The sequence below is a fragment of the Natrix helvetica genome, assembly GCF_964273705.1.
Source record: "Natrix helvetica genome assembly, chromosome: 15".
Classification (NCBI taxonomy): Eukaryota; Metazoa; Chordata; class Lepidosauria; order Squamata; family Natricidae; genus Natrix; species Natrix helvetica.
Genome location: NC_138565.1, coordinates 10,485,490 through 10,508,906, shown reverse-complemented (window position 1 = coordinate 10,508,906; position 23,417 = coordinate 10,485,490). Strand labels below are relative to the sequence as shown.

Genomic DNA, 23,417 nt, shown 5'->3' with positions numbered 1-23,417 from the left:
TTCTAAGGATCCAAAATGTTTAGCAGTAATCCAGTTTGGTATAGTGGTTAAGGCATCAGGTTAGAAACTGGGAAGTCTTGAGTTATAGTCCCATCTTTGGCACAAAAATACCTGATTTTAGACAAAGACATATTGAGTCATCACTCTCTCTCAGCCGTAGGAAGCAGGCAATGGAAAACCTCTTGAAAACCTTGGCAAGGAAAATGGAGGGATTTGTTGAGGCAGTTGCCAGGAGTCAAAAACTGACTTGAAGACACACAAACACAAAAAGTAGAAGGAGGAAAGAAAGAAAGAAGAAAACCAGCTTTAATAAGTTCGTAACTGTATGTGTATGTAACATCATGACAGATGTACAAACAAGTTTGTGTCACATTGGCATGCTTATTATTAATGATCGGAATATATTAGGAACGTCTGTTAAGACACTGTCGCAGCTGGTGCTTTACTCCAAATTCCATGTTATTTTCAGGAAATAAGAAACAACAACACTTAAACCATTATGTGCCAGACACGGATCCATAAGCTAAGTAAGAATTGGCTTTTGATAAGACGTCATAGCCTTCTCTTCAGTTGAGGCAGTGAACCCTAAAGCTAAATTATACAGGTTATGAGAATGTCACTACCAGTTGTTTAACCTAACTCTGGTCCATGGTGCTTAGACCAAGAGCAGTAGACCCCCCAAAAGCAACCTTGAAGGCGATGAGCAAGACTTCATCTTTTTCATGCTGCAAACTAGCTAGAGAATTCCCTGCAAGAGATTCTGGTCTGAACATCAAACCTTTGGTTCCAATGTCCACAGAGACTCTATGGGGCTCTGCAAAATCTTTCAATTCCTGGCCACAGTAGCTGAGTGGGGGTGACTTTCTCTGGGCTTAGAGGAGCGAGCAGCAGGGCTGGTCCAGGGAGACCAGATCCCCCCTTGCTTGCTCACTGTGGGGAGCCACAAAACAAACATGGCCTTAGGAGATAGGAGGATTCCAAGCCTGATCCAGATTTATGCCAATGAAGAAGCCAATTTAGCTGATCTTGGAAAAAGCAAAGCAGACTCCCATCTGCTAATACTTACATGAGAGACCACCAGGGTGTAATACTAGGTCTGTAGGCCCTTTGAGCATCCCATGCTCTGGGGCGCTGCCAAAAGGAAATGCCCAGACCTGTGTGTGAAGTCACAGAAGCCGAGCAGAGCTAGAGGAGACATCACCTCTGTGGCAAGAAAAAAAACCAAAACAAATACTTTTATTTCTACTTGGAAACCACTTCTGGACTTTGTGCTTGAGGTGGAAAAAAATGAAACTTTGATTTTGGGTTTTACCGATTAGATAGATTTGTTGTTATAGAAATGGCTAGTTTCTATTATGAAAAAGTAAAAAGACGAGGGCAAATCTTAATACCTTATCTTACTGCACGGAAGGAGTTGGAAGTCAATTCCTTTTTCTTTTCTTTTTTCTTTTTCCCTTGCTTTCTCTCACTGCCCACTTCCCTTTTTCCTTTCCTAATTTCCCTAATATTTGCTTTTGTATTCTTTTTGTAGGTCATCTTATAAATTAATAAAACCATGTAAACGAGAAAGAAGGTAGTGCTACTTTTGCTAGTGCTCATAGATGGGTTTCCAAATTAATCTGCTTTTTTTTAATAGAAAAGATGGGCAAAAGGGTTACATTTCAATACATGTTAATCTATTTGTATTTATTAATGTGTATTAATGTACTTACCCTGAAGTCCATTCGCAAAAGTGGAACCAAATTTTTGTGATTTGGTGGACTCTGCTCAACCCAGTTTGTTTTGGACTTCATGGCTTAAATGTCCCTCTTCTAGATTCTATAAATATATTTACGATGATGCCTGGGGAATTAATTTGCTTAAATGTGAACTGAGAGAGAGAGAGTGAGGGGAGGATCCATTCCTCTGTGCTTGAGGACTATCTAAAGGGCTTGTGGATTGACTCTTATTACGTACAATTTAAGTGGCCATGTTTGACTTGGCTGAGATTAGACATGTTGCCCTGTCAGGTATCTTAGCATGTTGGAGTCATCAAACCACCGGAAAGCATTTTCGCTTGCACGGTGCCATGGACTTCCATCGTCTGTCTTGTATGGCAAGAATATAAATATACCATTGATGGAAAGACTCTGTTCCTGTGGCTGGACTGTGGGTCACAGGCTCCTTTGATGTTCTCTTTACACAGAGATGAGGAAAAAATATATTCTGCCAATCATTGCTAGGTGTTGTGCCCCATCAGTGGCCAACAGAGCTGGCAGCAGAGTCGGACAGTGAGGAGGGTTGGGGAGGAACCTGGGCCAGTCCTGGAGTCTGGGGAAGGCTCTGAGGAGGGCTCTGTGTCAGAGGCAGAGAGGAGGCCAGAGCCGTATGCCAGTTATCAGCTGCCTTCGGAGTCGGAGATCAGTGGGGCAGAAGAACAGCTGGAGCCTGTTCCCAGGGTGCGCATGCGCAGAGCTGCCAGGAGAAGGGAACGGCTAAGGAACAATGGCCGACTTGGGAGTAAAGGCACAAGTAGATGGTGAATGGCCCCTCCGAGAGGGAATAAAGAGGAGCGAAAGGGGAGGGGAGTTTGCAGGAGATAATTAGTTCCTTTCATAGTTCCTTTCTGTTTGCCGGGACTTTGCTGGATGTGAATGGGAGGAATTTATATTAGCTTCATAAAAAGGGGTTTTGGAGTCTGTTTTGTGATTTTGAGAAGCCTAGGTCAGAACACTAGGCATGCTGGCTGTTCTGACACTGCTTACCTCCTGCGGCTGCGTAAGGATGAACAGTCCATAACTACAGGGCAGGTGGCCAGATTCTGCCCAAACACATGTCTAATCCACCATAGTTATGTCCTAAAGCGAAATGGCCAATCCCTTTGCCCTGCTCAGTCCTTTCCCTTTAAGCCTTGAACCTACAATCGGCCACAGAGTTTGTGGATTGTAATTGTAATATAGTTAGACCATGTATAATTGACAGACTGGATTTTATTATAGATTGTAGTTGTTATTTATTATTTTATGCTAGAATTTTTAATTGTATATTTACTGAGAGTTTTTATTCTGGCCTTTGGTCTATGACCGTAATAAACTGAACTGAATTGACTTGGCTGGGAATGATAGTTGAGCTCAGCTGAAGGACAGCTTTACTCCCCCTCTTAGACTGCTGGTGGTCCAGCCATCAATGGGGAGTGGGCTTTCTCTCATGTGCCTCCAGAGGACCCCAGAGGGCCAGGCATACGGGACCCTTTTCTACCCAAAGGATTGGGTAAAAAAAAACCCGAGCATGTTAAAATACAAATTGATAAAGTCGGTAAGGCTTTTGACAAAGGAGACCACAGCCTACTTCTTGGTAAGGTAGAAAAGTGTGGGATAGACAGCATCACCACCAGGTGGATTCGTAACTGATTGACAACCACACTCAGTGCGAGGTCCTTAATGGAGCGACATCTGTGTGGAGGGAAGTCAGCAGTGGGGTACATCAGGGCTCGGTCTTAGGTCGGGACTCTTCAATGTCTTCATAAATGAGGTAGATCAGAGGGTAGAAGGGGAACTCCTGAGTGGGGCAGTGGCCTACAGGGGGAGCTCTCGCCTCACAATCAGGAGGCTGTGAGTTGAATCCTAGATAGAGGCAGATATTTCTCTCTCTGGGAACAATGAAGAGGTATCTTCTGAACAGAACTCCGCATTGGCAACAGGAAGGGCATCTGGCCAGTAAACACTCTCTAGCTCCATTCAGTTGCCCAGACTCCACCCCACCAGGATTATGTGGTCATTTAAGAAGAAGAAGAAGAAGATGATGACAGAATGGGAACTCATCAAATCTGCAGATGAAACCAAGCTTGGGGGTGGGGGGGAGATAGTGGAACAGGTTGCCTTCAGAAGCTGTGGATGCTCCATTACTGGAGAGTTTAAGAAGAGACTGGACAGCCATTTGTTAGGAATGATGTAGAGTCTCCAGTTTGAGCAGGAGGTTGGACTAGAAGACCTCCAAGGTCCTTTTCAGCTCTGTTATTCTATTTTGTTCTGTTCCTATTCTTATCAAAAACTTAAAACTATAGGTCTCTGACGAGAAGTGTTTCCCTTCCCGGTAAGTGTGGATTATATTTCTAGAAATTCTGCATGAAATTTAGCAGCACAAGGTATAAATGTTTGATCCCTTCCTGCGTTCTATCAATAGTCCAAGATGGGCAAAGAACCAGCATCTGGGGAATGGCTCCAATCGGTTGTCTCCCTCCTTTAGGGCAAAGAGAAAATCAACACCCTCCACAAAGGGTGAGGAACTAAATATGGGTCATCTGGTTAAGTCCTGGTTATCTGGCAAGGTTGATGAAGGGACTATGTTTAGAAAAGAAACGTGGCTGCCATCCCTCCCTCCCTCCCTCCCTCCTTCCTTCCTTCCTATCTCATCCACTTAAGGGTCACTCAGGGCTACGGCCTCACACCAGTGACACCAAGGGAGATACCAGTTGCGATGAAGATGAAGATAAGCTTTCTTGTAGTAATGAGGGTTGTGGGAAGCAATTTTAACTCAACAGAAAGATGTCCTTGAATTCACCCCTTTAATTTTATGCTGCGCCCAACCCCCCCCCCCAATAATAATAATAATAATAATAATTTATTAAATTTCTAGACCGCCCCCTCTCCCCGGAGGGACTCGGGGCGATTTACAGGAATAAATTTTAAACATACAGACAATCATACAAATAGGTAAAAATCAAATTAAACAAGCCCTGTACAATTTATAAAAATTAAAAAACAGACCTTAAAACCAATCTTAAAAATTTAGAAATAGAACTGAGGTGGGATAGGTGGAATTAGGCCAAGCCGGCTAGCTGGAATAGGTGGGTTTTAAGTTTCTGGCGGAAGGAGCAGAGATCCGTAGTCATTCTAATGTCGGGGGGAAGGTCATTCCAGAGGGTCGGGCCCATCACAGAGAAGGCCCTTCCCCTAGGCGTCGCCCGCTGGCACAGCCTAGTGGACGGCACCCGGAGGAGTCCCTCTCTGTGTGAGCAGATCGGCCGAAGGGATGTATGGGGCAGGATACGATCCCGCAAATAACTAGGTCCTGTACCATGGAGCGCCTTAAAAATGATGGTCAACACCTTGAAGCGCACCCGAAAAGCCACAGGTAGCCAGTGCAGCCCACGCAGGAGAGGTGTTACGTGGGAGTAGCTAGAGACTCCCGAGACTGCCCGCGCGGCCGCATTCTGAACCAGCTGCAGCCTTCGGGTGCATCTCAAGGGGAGCCCCATGTAGAGAGCGTTACAGTAGTCTAGATGGGACGTCACAAGCGCATGAGTGACTGTGCGAAGGGCGCTCTGGTCCAATAGGGGACGCAATTGGTGCACCAGGCGAACCTGGTGGAACGCCCCCCTGGCCACGGCTGTCACATGGTCATCCATGGACAACCGGGTATCCAGAAGGACACCCAAATTGCATACCCGATCCACGGGGGCCAGACGTTCGCCCCCAATGGCCAGTGATGGAGTAAGCTGGTTGAACTGGGGCGCCGGTAGCCACAGCCACTCAGTCTTGGATGGGTTGAGCTTGAGTCTGTTACTTCCCATCCAGATCCGTATGGCTTCCAGACACCGGGACATCACTTCGATAGCATCGTTGGGGTGGTTTGGGGTAGAAATGTACAGCTGGGTATCATCCGCGTACAGATGGTAGTCTAGCCCAAACCCACGAATGATCTCGGCCAGCGGCTTCATGTATGTATTGAACAGGAGAGGCGAGAGGACCGACCCTTGTGGCAGCCCACAAGAAGCGGCCTCGAGGTCGACCTCTGCCCCCCTGCCAATACAAATTGCACTCGGCCATTGTATTTAGAGGAGCTAAAAAAAGTCAGTGGGCTCACATGATAGCGAGGGCCAGTCTGAGAAATTTATTATTATTATTTATTTTATTGAACTTATTAGTCGCCCCCTCTCCCCACAGGGACTCGGGGCGACGTACAGAGCAATAATCAAGATAGCACCATATATCGTGCAGAGGAGGTAAAAATAAGTCCATAAATAAGCATACTTACAAAATTTAAAACCCCAAAAATATTAAACTCTAAAAACTTTAAAAAACAAAATTTCCCATTATAAAATGACCTGGGGTGGCAAGATTGTAACGTTATGCCAGGCCGGCTTGACAAAACAGGTAGGTCTTCAGCTTCATACGGAAGGAGCGAAGGTCGGTTGTTGTCCGGATGCCTGGGGGGAGGTCATTCCAAAGGGTAGGGCCCACCACAGAGAAGGCCCTACTCCTGGGCACCGCCCTCTGGCACTCTCTAGAGGACGGCACCCGGAGTAGCCCCTCTCTGTGTGAGCGAATGGGTCGCAGGGATGTATGGGGCAGGACGCGATCCCGCAGGTAACTGGGCCCTGTGCCATGGAGCGCTTTGAAGATGGTAACCAGTACCTTGAAGCGCACCCGGTAGGCCACAGGAAGCCAGTGCAGCTCGCGCAGGATAGGTGTTATATGGGAGAATCTCGATCTCCCCATAATAACCCGCGCGGCTGCATTCTGGACCAACTGCAGTCTCCGGGCGCACCTCAAGGGGAGCCCCATGTAGAGAGCGTTACAGTAGTCCAGGCGGGACGTCACCAGCGCGTGAGTGACTGTGCGCAAGGCCTCCTGGTCCAAAAGGGGCCGCAACTGGCGCACCAGGCGAACCTGGTGGAACGCCCCCCTTGCCACGGCCGCCACGTGCTCTTCTAAGGTCAGCCGATCATCAAGGAGGACGCCCAAGTTGCGCGCCCCTTCCACCGGGGCTAATTGCTCATCCCCGATGGTCAGCGATGGAGTATGCTGATTGAATCGGGAAGCCGGGAACCACAGCCACTCTGTCTTGGAGGGGTTGAGCCTGAGCCTGTTGTCATCCATCCAGACCCGTACGGCTTCCAGACACCGGGCCATCACTTCGACAGCCTCGTTGGGGTGGTTTGGGGTGGAAATGTACAACTGAGTATCATCAGCGTACAGATGGTAACTCACCCCAAAACCACGGATGATCTCGCCCAGCGGCTTCATATATATGTTGAACAGGAGAGGCGAGAGGATCGACCCCTGAGGGACCCCACAAATGAGGGGCCTTGCAGTCGACCTCTGCTCCCCCGTCAACACACATTGCGTCCGGCCAGAGAGGTAGGAGCGGAACCACCGTAGCACGGTGCCTCCAACCCCCAACCCCTCCAGCCGGCGCAATAGGATACCATGGTCGATGGTATCGAAGGCCGCCGAGAGATCTAATAGGACAAGGATGGAGGAACAACCCCCATCCTTTGCCCTCCAGAGATCATCCACCAACGCGACCAAGGCCGTCTCCGTGCTGTGACCGGGTCGGAAGCCGGACTGGCGCGGGTCTAGATAATCAGCTTCCTCCAGGTGGCGCTCCTGTACTCCCAATTCTCATTGCTTACAGAATCCCTTCCTTAGGAGAAGAGAAGGTCAACGGACGTGATGCGCTCCTTTAGCCATGAGGCAGCCGTGTGTGTGAATGTGAGGGTTGACAGTGAGGTAGGAGGTTGAGTGAGAAAACTGAAGAGAAGGGAGAGAACGTCTTGTTATTCATGGCATCATCCTCTTTCTAGTCATCTACAGCTGCTCTTCCTTCCAACTGCTCTGCTCAGCTCCTAAGACTTGGTCGGGGATTCTTTGACACCCAGGTGGGACTAAGAAAGGGACCTGGCCAACCAATACCACCAGATGGATTCGTAACTGGCTAGCCAACTGCACAATGCATAGTCCTCAAGGGAACTGCTTCTACGTGGAGGGAAGTATGCAGTGGGGTGCCCCAAGTCTCTGTCGTAGGCCCAGCAGTCTCCAATATCTTTGTCAATGATGTAGACAAGGGGATAGAAGAGGAACTCATCATATTTGCAGATGACACCAAGCTGGCAGGAATAGCCAACACTCCAGAAGACAGGCTTAAGATACAGAAGGATCTTGACAAACTTGAACATTGGGCACTATCTAATAAAATGAAATTCAATGGTGAAAAGAGTAAGGTTCTACATTTAGGCAAGAAACACCAGTTGCACAGGTATACTATAGTTCAGCGATGGCGAACCTTTTTTGGCTCGCGTGCCACAAGTGGGGGGAGCGCAGGGGGGTCGTGTGCAGGGGTGCTGACCCCACCAGTGCGCATGTGCGCACAACGCGTGACCCCCCCCCCATTTTTACATGCTTTTTTCGCCCTTCCCAGGCTCCAGAGACTTTATAGGAGCTTGTGGAGGGCGAAAAGAGCCTCCCCCGCCCCCCCAGAGGCCCTCCGGAGGCTTCAGGGACCGTCCGGAGGCTTCCCTGAAGCCTTCGGAGCACTTAAAACCACCCTCCGAGCAAACCGGAAGTGACTTTCGGTTTGCTCGGAGGGTCAATTTAAGCGCTCCGAAGGCGTCAGGGAAGCCTCTGGACGGTCCCTGAAGCCTTCGGAACGCTTAAAACCACCCTCCGAGCAAACCGGAAGTGCTTGGAGGATGGTTTTAAGCATTCCGAAGGCTTCAGGGAAGCCTCCGGATGGTCCATGAAGCCTCCAGAGGGCCTCGGGGGGGGGGGCTCTTTTCACCCTCCCCAGGCTCCTATAAAGCCTTTGGAGCCTGGGGAGGGCGAAAAATGGCTTTTAAAAAGGTGAACTCAGTTGGCCAGCGCACGCATGCGTGCTGGCCAGCTGACAGGGCATCGCCTCGCGTGCCCTGACAAATGGCTCCGTGTGCCACCTGTGGCACGCGTGCCATAGGTTCGCCATCACTGCTATAGTTGGTACCTGGCTCAATAGTAGTAACTCTTATTGGTTTTACAAAGCTCAATAGTAGTAACTCTTATTGGTTTTACAAAGCTCAATAGTAGTAACTCTTGAGAGGGATCTTGGAGACCTAATGGACAATCACTTAACTATGAGCCAGCAGTGTGCGGCAACTACCAAAAAAAGCCAGAGCAATCTCAGATGGCATCAACAGAGGGATAAAATCCAGATCATGTGAAGGGTTAATACCACTTTATAATGCCGTGGTAAGACCACACTTGGAATATGACATTCAGTTTTGATCACCACAATATAAAAGATGCAGAGACTCTAGAAAGAGTGCAGAGAAGAGCAACAAAGATGATTAGTGGACTGGAGACTAAAACATATGAAGAACGTTTGCAGGAACTGGGTAGGGTCTAGTTTCATGAAAAGAAGAACCAGGGGAGACATGATAGCAGTCTTCCAATATCTCAGGAGCTGCCACAAAGAAGAAGGAGTCAAGCTATTCTCCAAAGCACCTGAAGGCAGGTGAAGAAGCAATGGGTGGAAATTAATCAAGGAGAGAAGCAAACTAGAATTAAGAAGAAATTTTCTGACAGAACAATTAATCAATGGAATAACTTTCCTCCAGAGGTTGTGAATGCTCCAAGACTGGAAGTTTTTAAGAAGAGATTGAACAACCTTTTCTCTGAAATGGTGATGGGTTTCCTGCCTAAACAGGGGATTGGAATATACCATGTCTCTACCATTTCACTGGTCCATCAATTTAGTTGCATTGTCAAAGAATGGAACAAGATTTGTTTGATAAACAAACCCATGTTTTGGGGGGTTTGATAAACCCAGGCTTCTGGTTATAACTTTGCTTGCTTCTAGGTGTTTGCAGATCTACAGTTTGATTATCTTTTCCAGGATCTTTCCAGGTATTGATATCAGGCTGACTGGTCTGTAGTTCCTGGATCTGCCCCCCTCCCCCCGTGTTTGAAGTTGGAACCATTTCAACTCTTTTCAGTCCTTTGGTAGCTCCCCAGTGCTCCAGGATCTTTGAAATTTGGGGTTCAAAGGTTGCAAGATCACATCTGCCAGCTCCTTTCAGAACTCTGGGATATAATCCATCTGGTTCTGGTGATTTGAAGACAGACAAGTGTTCTCTTATCATTTTGTTGCCTATTTCAATTTGTATTCCTTTTACGGTTCTGTTTTTAGTAGGTTGGGCTATTTTTTCCTTTGGCGTGATGACAGATTCAAAGAATGAATTAAGTAGTTCTGCTTTCTGCTTTCTGCCTGCTGTCTGTCACTTCCTTGCCATCTTCTCCCATTAGCGGACTGATTATTTTGTTGACTTTCTTGTTTACAATCAGGCTATATGTCAGGTATTCTGTCTTATGTCTCCCTCTTGCCATTTTCATACTTACCTTTTTTGTCTTTCAGATTATCAAAGAGTTCTTTGTGCCACCATCTGGTTTATTTAGTTATTTATTTATTTATTATTAGTGTTTATATACCGCCCCCTCTCCCGAAAGGGACTCGGGGTGGTGTACAGTCCGTACCAAAATACAACAGATTAAAACGTAGAAATAACTATATAAATACATGTATAAGAGGAGGGTAAAATATGCCAAACTGTACAGCTAATAAATAAATCAATACAAAAGTTTAAAATATCAAGTTACATTTAAAACAATATCCCTCTAAAAACCAGTAAGAATGTGTATGCCAGGAGGTAGACGTTAAAATTATGCCAAACCAGCCAGTCGGAACAGGTGTGTTTTCAGTTTCTGTCGGAAGGAGCGGAGGTCAGTAGTGGTTCTAATATCGGGGGGGAGGTCATTCCAGAGGGTTGGGCCCATCACAGAGAAGGCCTTACTCCTTGGTGTCGCCCGTTGGCATTGCCTCATGGACGGCACCAGGAGAAGGCCCTCCCTGTGAGAGCGGATTGGCCGCAGGGATGTATGTGGGAGGATGCGATCCCGCAGGTAACTAGGCCCTATGCCATGGAGCGCTTTAAAGATGGTGATCAGAACCTTGAAACGCACCCGAAAGCCCACAGGTAGCCAGTGCAGCTCGCGCAGGAGAGGTGTTACGTGGGAGTACCTAGTACTCCCCATGACTACCCGCGCGGCTGCGTTCTGGACTAGCTGCAGTCTTCGGGCGCGTCCCAAGGGAAGCCCCATGTAGAGAGCGTTACAGTAGTCCAGGCGAGACGTCACCAGTGCATGAGTGACTGTGCGTAGGGCATCACGGTCCAGAAGGGGGCGCAATTGGCGCACCAGGCGAACCTGGTGGAACGCCCCCCTTGCCACGGCTGCCACATGATCATCCATTGACAGCCGGGCGTCTAGGAGGACGCCCAAATTGCGCGCCCGTTCCACAGGGGGCAATTGTTCGCCCCCTATGGCCAGTGATGGAATCAACTGGCTGAACCGAGGCGCCGGTAGCCACAGCCACTCAGTCTTGGAGGGGTTGAGTTTGAGTCTGTTGTCCCCCATCCAGACCCCGACGGCTTCCAAACACCGGGACATCACTTCGACAGCCTCGTTGGGGTGGCTTGGGGTTGAGATGTACAACTGAGTATCATCAGCGTACAGATGGTACTCAACCCCAAAACCACGGATGATCTCACCCAGCGGCTTCACGTATGCGTTGAACAGAAGGGGCGAGAGGACCGACCCCTGCGGCACCCCACAAGAGAGTGGCCTCGGGGTTGACCTCTGCCCCCCAGTCAACACATATTGCATCCGGCCGGAGAGGTAGGAGCCGAACCACCGTAAAACGGTGCCTCCGACTCCCATCCCCTCCAGCCGGCGCAGTAGGATACCATGGTCGATGGTATCAAAAGCCGCTGAGAGGTCTAATAGGACCAGGATAGAGGAGCAACCTCTATCTCTGGCCCTCCAGAGATCATCCACCAACGCGACCAAGGCTGTCTCGGTGCTGTGCCCGGGTCGGAAGCCGGACTGGCGTGGGTCTAGATATACGGATTCGTCGAGGTGACGTGGAAATTGCTGCGCCACCACATTCTCAACAACCTTCGCTAAAAAGGGGAGGTTGGAGACTGGACGATAATTAGCTAGCTCCGTTGGGTCAAGTGAAGGCCTCTTGAGCAGGGGCCTCACCACCGCCTCTTTCAAGGTTTCTTTTTGAACTTCTTTTTTGGTGGTATTCAGCTGGTCTGGGCTTTTATAATCATATTTTTCAGTTTCCCAAGCTTCTTGAATTTAAGATTTTTATGCATGGAATCCTTCTCAAGCGTAAACTAAATTTGTTGAATTCAACTTTTTAAAAGTCTAAGACACTGGTTTGATTATATTCTGTTGCTTTCGTTTTCATTATATTGAATTCCAATATGACATGGTCACTCTCCCTCAAAGTTCCCCCCACTCCCAGGCCCTCTATCAATTTCTTCTATGTTAATAAGGATTTAATCCAGTATAGCAGTCCCCCTAGTACCTTCCTCTACCTTTTGGCTAACAAAATTGTCAGTTAGGTTAGTCAGGAACCTATTTGATCTTTCAATTGATGCAGAATTGGTCTCCCAGTTGATGTCAGGGTAGTTAAAGTCCCCCATTACTATTGTTGAGTGCTTCTTACATACCTTAGTTAACTAATTAGCAAACAGTTCATGTATTTCTTCTGCTTGGTTGGGTGACTTGTAAGATACACCTATGGCAATGCTATTCTTTCCCCCCCTTTTATATTAACCCATATGCATTCTAGAAGGCTTTCATCCTTAGCTTTATGCATTTCTATAGAGATGTAATGATGGTCACCACACTATAAAAAAGAGGTTGAGATCCTAGAAAGAGTGCAGAGAAGAGCAACCAGGATGATTAGGGGACTGGAGGCTGAAACACACGATGAACGGTTGCAGGAACTGGGCATGGCTGGTCTAGGGAAGAGAAGTACCAGGGGAGGCAGGATAGCAGTCTTCCAATATTTAAGGGGCTGCCACATAGAGGAAGGGGTCAAGCTATTTTCCAAGACACCCGAAGGTCAGACAAGGAATAATGGATGGAAACTGACCAAGGAGAGAAATTCAACCCGGAAATAAGGAGGAATTTTCTGACAGTGAGAACAATCCACCCATGGAACCGAAGTTGCCTTCAGAAGTTGTGGAAGCTTCATCCCTGGAGGCTTTCAAGAAGAGACTGGACTGCCATCTATCAGAAATGAAGTAGGGTCTCCTTTTTTGGATGGGGGTTGGACTAGATGACCTCCAAGGTCCCTTCCAACTCTGTTAATCTGTTAATCTCTTACATGCAACTCGACTTCTTCTTTTGTTAGGTCTGTTTCTTTTGAACAGTTTATATCCTTCCATCAGTACATTTCAGTTGTGAGTTTCATGCCCCCAAGTTTTGGTAATGGCAACTATCTAATGCCTGCCCTCATGTACTAGTATTACAAGTTCACTCTGTTTATTCCTCAAACTTTGAGCATTAGTGTAAAGGCATCTGAGTCCTTTATGGCCGGCCCTAGGTATGCTTCCTCCATCTCCTACTTTGTATCTGAGTTTTTCTTCCTTCCCATTACCCCGGGCATCCTTGTTTGATTGATTACCTTGGGATTTATGCTTGGGATTAAGTATCCTAAAGATTCGTTACCCTCCCCCCCTTCAGGTTTTGTTTAAAGCCTTCCTAATTAGCATTTTCCAAATACTCTTCCCGATTTTTGTGAGGTGCAGACCATCCCTTGCCAGAGCCCTTCATGGAGGTTGGGCAGACTGTGGTCTAGGAATCTGAAGTTCTCGTGACAGCACCAACTCTGAAGCCAATGGTTCGTTTCTAAAATGCTTTGTGCGCTCATTGAATGTTGACCTTTTTTTGGAAGTACAGATGAAAACAGCACTTGTGCTTCTATCTCCTTAACTTTCTTGCCAAGCTGCTCATCATCTGTAGCACTGGCCCAGGAAATGGTGCTTCCCAGGGGATGCTGTTGTGCATTCTCTAATTTTGTAATCACAGTTCAGCCAACTTGGGGGGAAATCAGGCAACTGCCTTTGTTTTGTTTTGAAATATTTGGCATACACTTAAAGGAAGAGAAATTACTTATTTCGGCATGTGGTCAAAAGCCTCTTTGCCTGTATAGGGTGGGATGTTGTGATGGGAACAAATTTCTAATATTAGTTGGTTCAGCAAGAACAACCCCCCCACCACACACAAATGTACAAATGATTATCTCTTCTTCTGAATGCCTGGAGAAAGAAAGAAAGAAAGGGAAAGGGAGAGAGAGAAAGAAAAAGAGAGAGAGAAAGAGGGAGAGAGAGCGAGAGAGACAGAGATAGAGATAGAGAAAGAGAATGAGAGAAAAAGAGGGAGAGAAAGAGACAGACAGATACAGAGAGAAAGAGAAAGGGAGAAAAAAGAAAGAGAGGGGGAGAGAAAGAGACAAAGAGGGAGAGAGACTGAGAGAGATGGAAAAAGACAGAGACAAGGAGAGAGAGAGAGAGAGAGAGAGAGAGAGAAAGAGAATGAGAGAAAAAGAGAAAGAGAGGGAGAGAAAGAGACAGATACAGAGAGAAAGAGAAAGGGAGAAAAAAGAAAGAGAGAGGGAGAGAAAAAGACAAAGGGAGAGAGACTGAGAGAGATGGAAAAAGACAGAGACAAGGAGAGAGAGAGAGACAGAGAAAGAGAATGAGAGAAAAAGAGAAAGAGACACACACAGAGAGAGACAGACAGAGAGAGATTGTTTATCATTAATGGCCTTATGATGAGTTGAAGTAACTGTGCAAGAGGAGACCTCTTGGCTTTGGAAGCAGTTTTAACAGGCAGTGATATAAGACAAGAGGGAGATTCTTTCAGTCAAATTCTCGTGTATTTATGACCTCTTTAAAGAAGCTGTTATTAGGGCCTTGATAGTAGATTCTGTATACAAATGAAATCCATCCTGGTGATTTTGCTTTGTTTGTTTGCACAAGCGACCTGGCCACCCATCCCACAGCAGGGACTCTGAGTAGCGTACAAGTTAAAACCAACAATTAGAGTAACAGCCCAAATAACAACGGTCTGAGGTCGCCAAAAACAAATTCCAACTTACAATGCAAACAGCATCAGCTGGCAGAACTTGCACCCTGCCTCCCAGCCCACGTTCCTGGGAGGGACAGCCAAGTTTGTCTTGCCTTGCAAAGGCCAAGGGGGCCATCTGGATCTCCAGCTTGGTCACACAGGCAGCAGGAAGTCACAATGCACGAAAGAAGAGCGAATGAGCCGAGAGGAAAGGAAGTTACGGTTATTTGGAGTTCAGATCCTGAAACAGAGAGAGAGAGAGAGAGAGGCAAAAGTTTTAGAGAACAACGTACAAAGCAGATGTAGTGGACATGGGGAGAGTTTGCAAGAGCAGAAAATCATGGAGATTTCACAGATTTAAAAGAGTTGGAGGGGACCTTGTAGGTGATCTAGTCCAAACCCCCGTCCCCCCAAGCAGCAGACCCCACTACATCATTTCTGACACATGGCAGTCCAGTGTCTTCTTGAAAGCCTCCAGGGATGAAGCTCCCACAACGTCCGAAGGCAACTTCAGTTCCATGGGTTGATTGTTTTCACTGTCAGAAAATTCCTCCTTATTTTCAGGTTGAATCTCTCCTTGTTCAATTTCCATCCATTATTCCTTGTCCGGCCTTCAGGTGCTTTGGAGAATAGCTTGACCCCCTCCTCTCTGTGGCAGCCCCTCAAATACTGGACGATGCTTTCCTGCCTCCCTTGGTCCTTCTCTTCCCTAGATCAGCCATGCCCAGTTCCTGCAACCGTTCATCCTATGTTTGAGCCTCCTCATCATCCTGGTTGCACTTTTTCTAGAATCTCAACCTTTTTTTAATAGAGTAGAGTAGACACACAAGGAATTTGTCTCTGGTGCAGAAGCTCTCTGTTTACATAAAGAGCAACAGAATAATACAGGTAGTCCTCAATTTACAACAGTTGATTTAGTACAAAGTTACAATGGCACTGAAAACAGTGACCTATGACAGTTTTCACACTTATGACTGCTGCAGCATCCCCATGATCAAAATTCAGACGCTTGGTAGCTGACTCGTCTTTATGACAGTCGGAGTGTCCTGGGTTCACGACCATCACCTTTTGTGGCCTTCTGACAATCAAAGTCAGTGGGGAAGCCAGATTCCCTTAGCAACCATGCTACTAACTTAACAACTGCAGTGAGACCCTATACACCATTCAGGCAAGTGGGTGTCTGGTCTCTTCTTAAAAGCCTCCAGTGATGAAGCACCCACAAGTTCTTGTAGCAAGCCGTTCCTCTGGTTAATTGTCGCCACGGTTAGGAAGTGTCTCCTTCATTCCAGGTTGCTTCTCTCCTTGATTAGTTTCCATCCATTGTTTCTTGTCCTGCCTTCTGATGCTTTGGAGAATAGGTTGACCCCCCTCCTCTTCTTTGTGGCAGCCCCTCAAATACCGGAAGGCTGATGTCATGTCACATCGAATCTTTCTTTTCCTTGGACTGGGCAGACCCAAATCCTGCAGCTGTTCTTCATATGGTTTAGTCTCCAGGCCTTTGATCCTCTTTGTTGTTCTTGTTTTCACCCTGTTTATTCCCTTAACTTTGAGCGTTCGTATAGAGGCATCGGAGTCCTTTATGGAATGTTTCTTATATCTCCTACTTTGTTTTCCATCCTTCCCATCACTCTCTACTTCACTGTATTTTATGTTTCTTCTTCTTCTTCTTTCTCTTTACTCCCAGCCTCCTTATATGATTGGTTATCTAGTGGTTTTTGCTTGGAATCAGGTTCTATAGGTCTTGGATATTGCCCCCCCCCCCCGCTCAATTTTAGTTTAGATGATTGCAGTCGTTTTCCAAATATATTCTTTCCAGTTCTTGTGAGATGCCGTCCATCCCTTGCTAGTAGCCCTTAATGTACGTGATGCAGACCATGGTCTGTCTAGGAAGCCAAAGTTCTGTTGATGACATCCGTTTTTAATCCATTGGTTCGTTTGTGAAATCCTTTGCTCCCTCACTGGATGTTGTCCTTTTGTCAGAAGTATAGATGAAAACACCACGTATTCTCCTAATTCTTTAACTTTCTTCCCTAGCTGTTCATAATCTCTTGTTATTGTTTTCAGATTCATTGTTGTGTCATGTGTAGGAGAAAAAAGAGGTAGTAATCCATGGGGTTGATTATTTTAGTAAGGTTCTCTGTTACATTTTTAATTTTTCCTCCAGGGAGACAACATACCTCCCTCGATTGACTGCCTAGCCTGAAGATTATAATTCTCTTCCCCAAACAATCGAGTCTCCTATCACCAATATTTGGTATTTTTCCCCCTAGGGAAGTCTGGGATACTTTTCTTTCTGTTGCAGGAATGCTGAGTTGTGTCTCTTTTTTAAAAAAGAAACTTCTAGTTGATGACCCGGGTATTTATTTATCCCAACCCTCCTTCCATGAACGCTGCCACAATTTCTAATGTTGGATTTTCCCCCTTACCAGAGGGAGCCCCTTTATGGAGTACTATGAAGCCGTTACCATGGCAACTCCACAGCACTGTACAGTAGAAGCCATTTTAAGGCACAACAGAACAGAACACCCCCCCCAAGGGGTGTAAGGAGTATCTTTTTTTTTTTTTTTTATAATAAAATTTTATTGGTTTTTCAAGATTTATAGGGAAAAGGGTAAATGGACAGGTATACAAATTTTGGCAGTTGCAAAGTGTGTGTGGCCCCCCTCCCTCCATACCCATAGTATACATTTATATATAATGCATTAGTATATAATTGATTACAATCAGCATATTAGTTCTATTATTAAATTCAATCAAATTAAACATTACAGTATAAAATCCAAATATAATTCCATTTTCACTTTCGGTCAGTTTATAATAATATGATTTTCTTGTTTATTTTTGTGATCTGAGTCTTCTTGCTATTGCCCCATCTCCCTCCACTGGCAGAGCTCTGGCCCCTCCCGTGTCCTGCGTGTCCGTTGTGGTATCTGGTGGTTTCTCTAGGAGTGTTTTATTTTTTTCCATAAAGGCCTGCGCCTCTATGGGTGAATTAATTCTAATTCTTGTCTCCTCCCAGAATATCAGCATACCTTCAGGCATCAACCATCTAAACCACACCCCTTTCTGGTATAATTTATTCGCTAATTGCGAATAATTTTTTCTTTTTTCTCTAATCTTCTTAGGGATCTGCTTCAGAATGGTTATCTCCATATCATGATATGTCAATGCTTGCCCCCTTTGTACACCCAGAATTTCATCTCTTGTGCTTTTTCTAAGGAATTTAATGTGAACCTCCCTGGGTACATTGTGTGTTCTGGCGTAAACTGAGTTCACTCTATAAACCAGGTCTATATCCCACCCCATCAGTTGTTTTTCTTTGTGTGTGTAGTCAGCCAGAATATTTGTCATGATGTCCCTTATATTTTCCCCCTCTTCTTCTATAACATTTTGAAATCTAAGATAATAGGACATTCTCTCAAATTCTAATTTCATCTGTTGGATGTCAAGATCTTTGTTCCCTTTCTGCACAGCTTCCACCCCCCCCCTCACCTCCTCCACCCCCCCTTCCACAAGATCCAGTCTCTGTGAGTTCTTATAAATTTGGGCTTGATTTTCTTTAATTTCATCTTTCATTTCCCTTAGCTGTTTCTTGATTTCCTCCTGGCCCTGTAAAATTTGTTGAAGCATTTGTTGAAAGTCCATCTCTATAGTCTTAGGTTGCATCAGTTCTGTTATCTTTGACTGTGTGGCTGGGCTAGATGTTACAGATGTTGGAGCAGACGTGGCAAAGCCAGGTTTCCCAGGAGGTGGTCTTTTGGATGCCATCCTTTATAACATTAGAAATTCAGTCCATATATAAGATAAACAGTTAGAAAAGAAGGGTAGGCAGGTGAGGTCCGGGAGCAGAAGAACCAGGCAGAAGAGAATCTCTCTAATAAGTCTGGCAATAGATGAAAGGTTTCCCCTAGAAAGTTCAAAAAGTACCAATCCACAAGAGATTCCTCTGGGAGACACGGAGACAAAGACCGGAAGCCTGAATTTTAAAGGTGGAGTCAGGTTTCACAATTCATAAAGACAACGGAAGTGTGCCATCTTGCCCTGCCAGTTTTGGGCACAGAGGCGTAACAAAGTTTTAAAAAGTTCCAAAAGTCCTCAAATCACAGTAGAAAGTGAAATTAAGTTGAAAAGAAAATCATCTCAACCTGGGTGAGGCTTCATTCGTTGGCTCTCCCCCCTCCTCCTTCCCCGGGGGCTGAGAGCAAAATTATTCCTCGCCGCTTGTCCAAGGGGGGGGGAAACCCCCCTCCCTCCAGCCGCACCTCCAGAATACTCCGAAAGTTGTTTTTTTTTTTAAAAAAAAGCTGAGTAATTCTTCATATAGAATAGGGAATGAAGAGAGAAGCAACCTCACCGCACCGCAGCTGCTTCCTTCTATTGTTGCATTCTCCGGTCGGCTTTAGCGAGGCGCGAGGCGCAGAAACGCGAAGCGCCCTCCGATCTTGCCCCCCGGTGCCTTGGGCGCGCGAGAGACCTCCCGCCGGCCGCTGCCGCTGCAGGAGCTCCCCGCGATGCCGCCCCTCCGGCAGGACCCCTCTGAGGGGTGTCCTGTGCCCCCCAAGGAGTGGGGAAGCCCACCGGAGAGCCGGAGCGGGCAGAGAGCTGCCCGTCGCCGCTGCCGCCGGAACCGGAACTCGAGTATCTTACCCCCACAGTATTTGTTTCCAGAGAGTAAGTAATCTGTGTACCAAGTTTGGTTGAAATTTCTCGAGGCGTTCCAGAGTTATGCCGGAACACACATACACACACAAGTAGCCATCTTTATATATAGAGAGAATATATATGGAAGGCTGAGTCAACCTGGAGCCTGGTGAGACTCGAACTGCTGAATTGCAGGCAGCTGGCGGTCAGCAGAGGTAGCCTGTAGCACTGCACTCTGACCACTGAGCCACGGAGGCTCGTAGACGCAGAGAACTGGAACAGACAGCAGAGACTGCACAACATGGCGGACGTTCTCTGGGTGCTCACTCGACGTTTCCTGAAATTCCAGATGCGTGGGAATTCCAGTCTCTTCCCACTCAAAGCATTCAGAGAAATGGTGGGGTGGCTTCCTTTCTTAAGGGAGGGGCCTCTGAGGTCAGGTGGGGCTCCTGTCATTGTGGTCTGTCTCTTTCCTGCAGGGCGACATCCAGCAACTGCTCATCGTCTCGGACCATCAAGCCGCCTACGACTACTGTGAACATTACAGCCCAGATTGTGACACAGCCGTGCCGGACGTGCCTCACTCTCAGGACCCAAACCCTGATGAATACGTGAGTGTGGGAGGGGCTGGGAGCCCGAGGGATCTCTCCCTGCCGCCCTGGAGCTAGCCCTCCCTTTGAAAGCCTACACAGCAGTGGTGAAATTCATTTTTTTTCCACTACGGGTTCTGTGGGCGTGGCTTGGTGGGCGTGGCTTGGTGGGTGCGGCTTGGTGGACGTGGCAGAGGAAGGATGCTGCAAAATCCCCGTTCCCTCCCAATCAGCCGGGATTCGGGAGGCAGAGAATAGATGGGGCGTAGCCAGCCAGAGGTGGTATTTGCCGGTTCTCCGAACTACTCAAAATTTCCGCTACCGGTTCTCCAGAACCTTTCAGGACCTGCTGGATTTCACCCCTGCCACACAGTAATCCTTATCCTAACCCAAACTCTAACCTTGCAATGTTCATTTCAAGTATGTGTTTTTAAGCAAAGACGGGAGTTCCTCTCGTGTAAAGCAAGACAGGAGCTCATTTTCCTCACCCAGCAATTCCCCACGTTCCTCGGGTGGTTTTGCTCTCAGTGACTCCATCACACCACCAACTCTACAGTGGAAGTGTCTTGCTTTCTAACAAACAACGGCCCCGATGGTCATTATCGCTGCTGCTGCTGTCTTTGTGAGTCTGGCCCTGCCCTGAATGTTGTGTAGCTTTCCCTTGGACTTCCAAAAAATCAACCCGGAGCCCTCCTAGCTCCAAAGTCTACCAACTGGGTGAGCCTCTTTGCCCACGTTTGCACTCGGAGCAGAAGAAAAGAGAAGTATGAACAGTGGGTCACCTTTCCATGATCGTTTTCATCTGCATTCAAAACCAGAGAGTCCTGATTGAGGTGCTGAGATGGGCCTTGGAGATGGTTTGGGGGGAGAAAGCCCCATAAGAGGAAAGGGCTAGACATGCATCTACTGTGAGCAGTAATGACTTCGGATTCAGAGGGATTTCATGAATAGCTAGTATAATAAAAAATTACTGTATTTTTTGGAGTATTTTAAGACGCACCTTCCCCCCCCCCCCAAAAGAGCGTGCAAATGTTGGTGTGTCTTATACACTGAATACAGCCATTTTTGCCTCCCAAAGCCCCACCCCTACATCTCATTTTTGCAAAAAATGGGGCATTTTTTGCAAAAACGGAGGCGTTTTGGCCTTCCCCCAGCCCTGCTAAAGCCTGCAGAGTGCTCTTGGGGGCTGGGGAGGACATAAACTTTTTTTATCTTACTTACCTCTTCGAAATCATTTTGCGTCTTATATACCTGTGTGTCTTATAGTCAAAAAAAAAATACGGTACGTTTTTGAGAAAGTTACATTTACGAGAAGGACCAGGGGAGATAGAATAGGAGTCTTCCAATATTTGAGGGGCTGCCACAGAGAGGAGGAAGGGGGTCAAGCTATTCTCCAAAGCACTCGAAAGCCAAGCAAGGAACAATGGATGGGAACTGAACAAGGAGAGATTCAACCTGGAAATAAGGAGGAATTTTCTGACAGTGAGAACAATCCACCCATGGGACAGAAGTTGCCTTCGGAAGTTATGGGAGCCTCATCCATGGAGACTTTCAAGAAGAGACTGGACTGCCATCTGTCAGAAATGGTGTAGGGTCTCCTGCTTGGGTGGGGGGTTGGACTAGATGACCTTCAAGGTCCCTTCCAACTCTGTTCATCTGAAATATGCTTATTATTGGAGTTGGGCTCATACTAGAAACACTCGCTTGTCCCCTGTGGGTGTAGCCAGTTCCCCTTTAGCCAAGCCAGTGGCCTCCTTTCTCCAGGTCCTGTGAGGGAATTCCACAGTTTCAATCACTTTCCTTGCTTCACAGTACCCAGATGGGAACGAGAACCTGGAAGTCGAAGGAGAAACTTACTATTATGAATATCCCTACTATGAGGACCTCGACGAGGCAGGCAAAGCCACCCCGACTACGGCCCAACCTGTGGAAACCGACGAAGTAACCCGGGAAGTGATTGACACCACCGAGGTAAAGGACAGTGGGACGGTGGGGCTGTCTGCCAGAGGGAGGTGGACCAGTGGGGTCTCTGTGGGTTCGGTGGGAGGGAAGGTGCAATGGAGCCTCTAACACAGGGGTTCCCAACCAGGGGGGCTTGCGCCCCCTAGGGGTGTGAGACAATATTCCAGGAGATGCGAAAACTTGGGATCAGAAGTTTCAAAATTATAGTGTATACGTATAATTATATGCATATAATGATTTATTTTTTTCAAGGTGTGTGAAAATATGTCAGAAGGGGTGCGGGGTATAGACAACTGAAGATGGAATTATTATATTAAAAATAAAAACAATGTATAAAGAAGAAAAGGTTGGGAACCTTGTGGCTCTAACAGATTCCAGGAACATGGAGGAGAAAACAGGAAAAGATCCCTGAGTCCACAGAAGGAAGAAGGCTTGAGAAAGAGGCTCAGCGTAAATCTGTCTTAATTGCGTAGGTTGAGCTGCAAATGGTTCACCAGGCTTCCTAGATTCTGTTCCATCAAAATCTATCTCAAAGTCCAGAGTGCTTCTGTTTCCTGAATTTGCCTGCCTCAGAGGACTTGATGGAAAGGCGAGGCAGGCCAGGGCCTCCTTCCGTGGAGCAAGCAAGGGGCTCTGGACTGGCCAGGAACAGCCCCCAGTTGGGTTGGCAAATGGATCATCTCTACTAACTTCCATTTTCCTTATGTGTGTGGATTTTGTTCTACAAACTTAGGGAGGATGGCTGTTAAATAACTTCATTTAAAAGTCTTTCTTCCAAGTAGCTCAAAATACCATGGGTAGCCCATAGGGGCCTTGGAAAAGAAGGAACCAACTATATATATAAAAGGCAAATGCCACTCACTCATCACGAAATCTCCAGAACCGTAGAGCCTACAAACTTGAAATTTGGCACGCAGGTTCCTCTTGGCTTCTAGGTGCTCGCTAAGAAAGGATTTTTTGAAATGACCATCAGATCATTAGTAATTCTTATAATTAACATGCTCTGATGCTAAGGAGTTCTACTCCCCCTCCCCACCTGAAAAGAACTCTGTTCCAACTGCCAGTTGCCTCACATTCCATTACCTCAATTCAAACTGGCAGACATCCCACTCCTTCACTCTGGAGAGGTCTGGGGCTCCTTACAGTACTAAACATCGGCACCTCACCAAAATGTCTATGCCTTCCACCTAGGGAACTGCTTCCGAACTCAAGGCGGTGGGAGCGATATTCCCTTATGTCTTTCAACCACCGGCCACCACTGAGCCAATGGATTGTGAACTGAATTTCTCCTGCATAGCCTGATCACATAGTTGTGTTGCAAAGCACAGTATCCATCTGGTATTTGATATTGCTTTGGATGAAGGGCTTTGGAGGCAGCTCACAAAAACTTATATCTTTTAATAAAACATGTTAACTGGAAAAGGTGCTGCAGACTCCTTTACTTTCGGCTTCTGTGGATTATTACGGCTCTCCTCCTCCACTGTTCCCTTTGGCCTCAGAACAC

The 23,417-nt window shown here is 46.8% G+C and overlaps 1 protein-coding gene across 1 annotated transcript in view; it reads left to right on the top strand.

The window, feature by feature from the left end:
• The window catches only part of COL5A1 (collagen type V alpha 1 chain), a 207,323-nt gene that overhangs the window by 82,652 nt on the left and 101,254 nt on the right, over positions 1 to 23,417 (top strand). The window contains exons 5-6 of the mRNA XM_081967084.1: positions 19,841 to 19,972; positions 21,764 to 21,922. Coding sequence (XP_081823210.1) covers positions 19,841 to 19,972; positions 21,764 to 21,922 — 291 coding nt within the window. The remainder of the gene's footprint in view (positions 1 to 19,840; positions 19,973 to 21,763; positions 21,923 to 23,417) is intronic.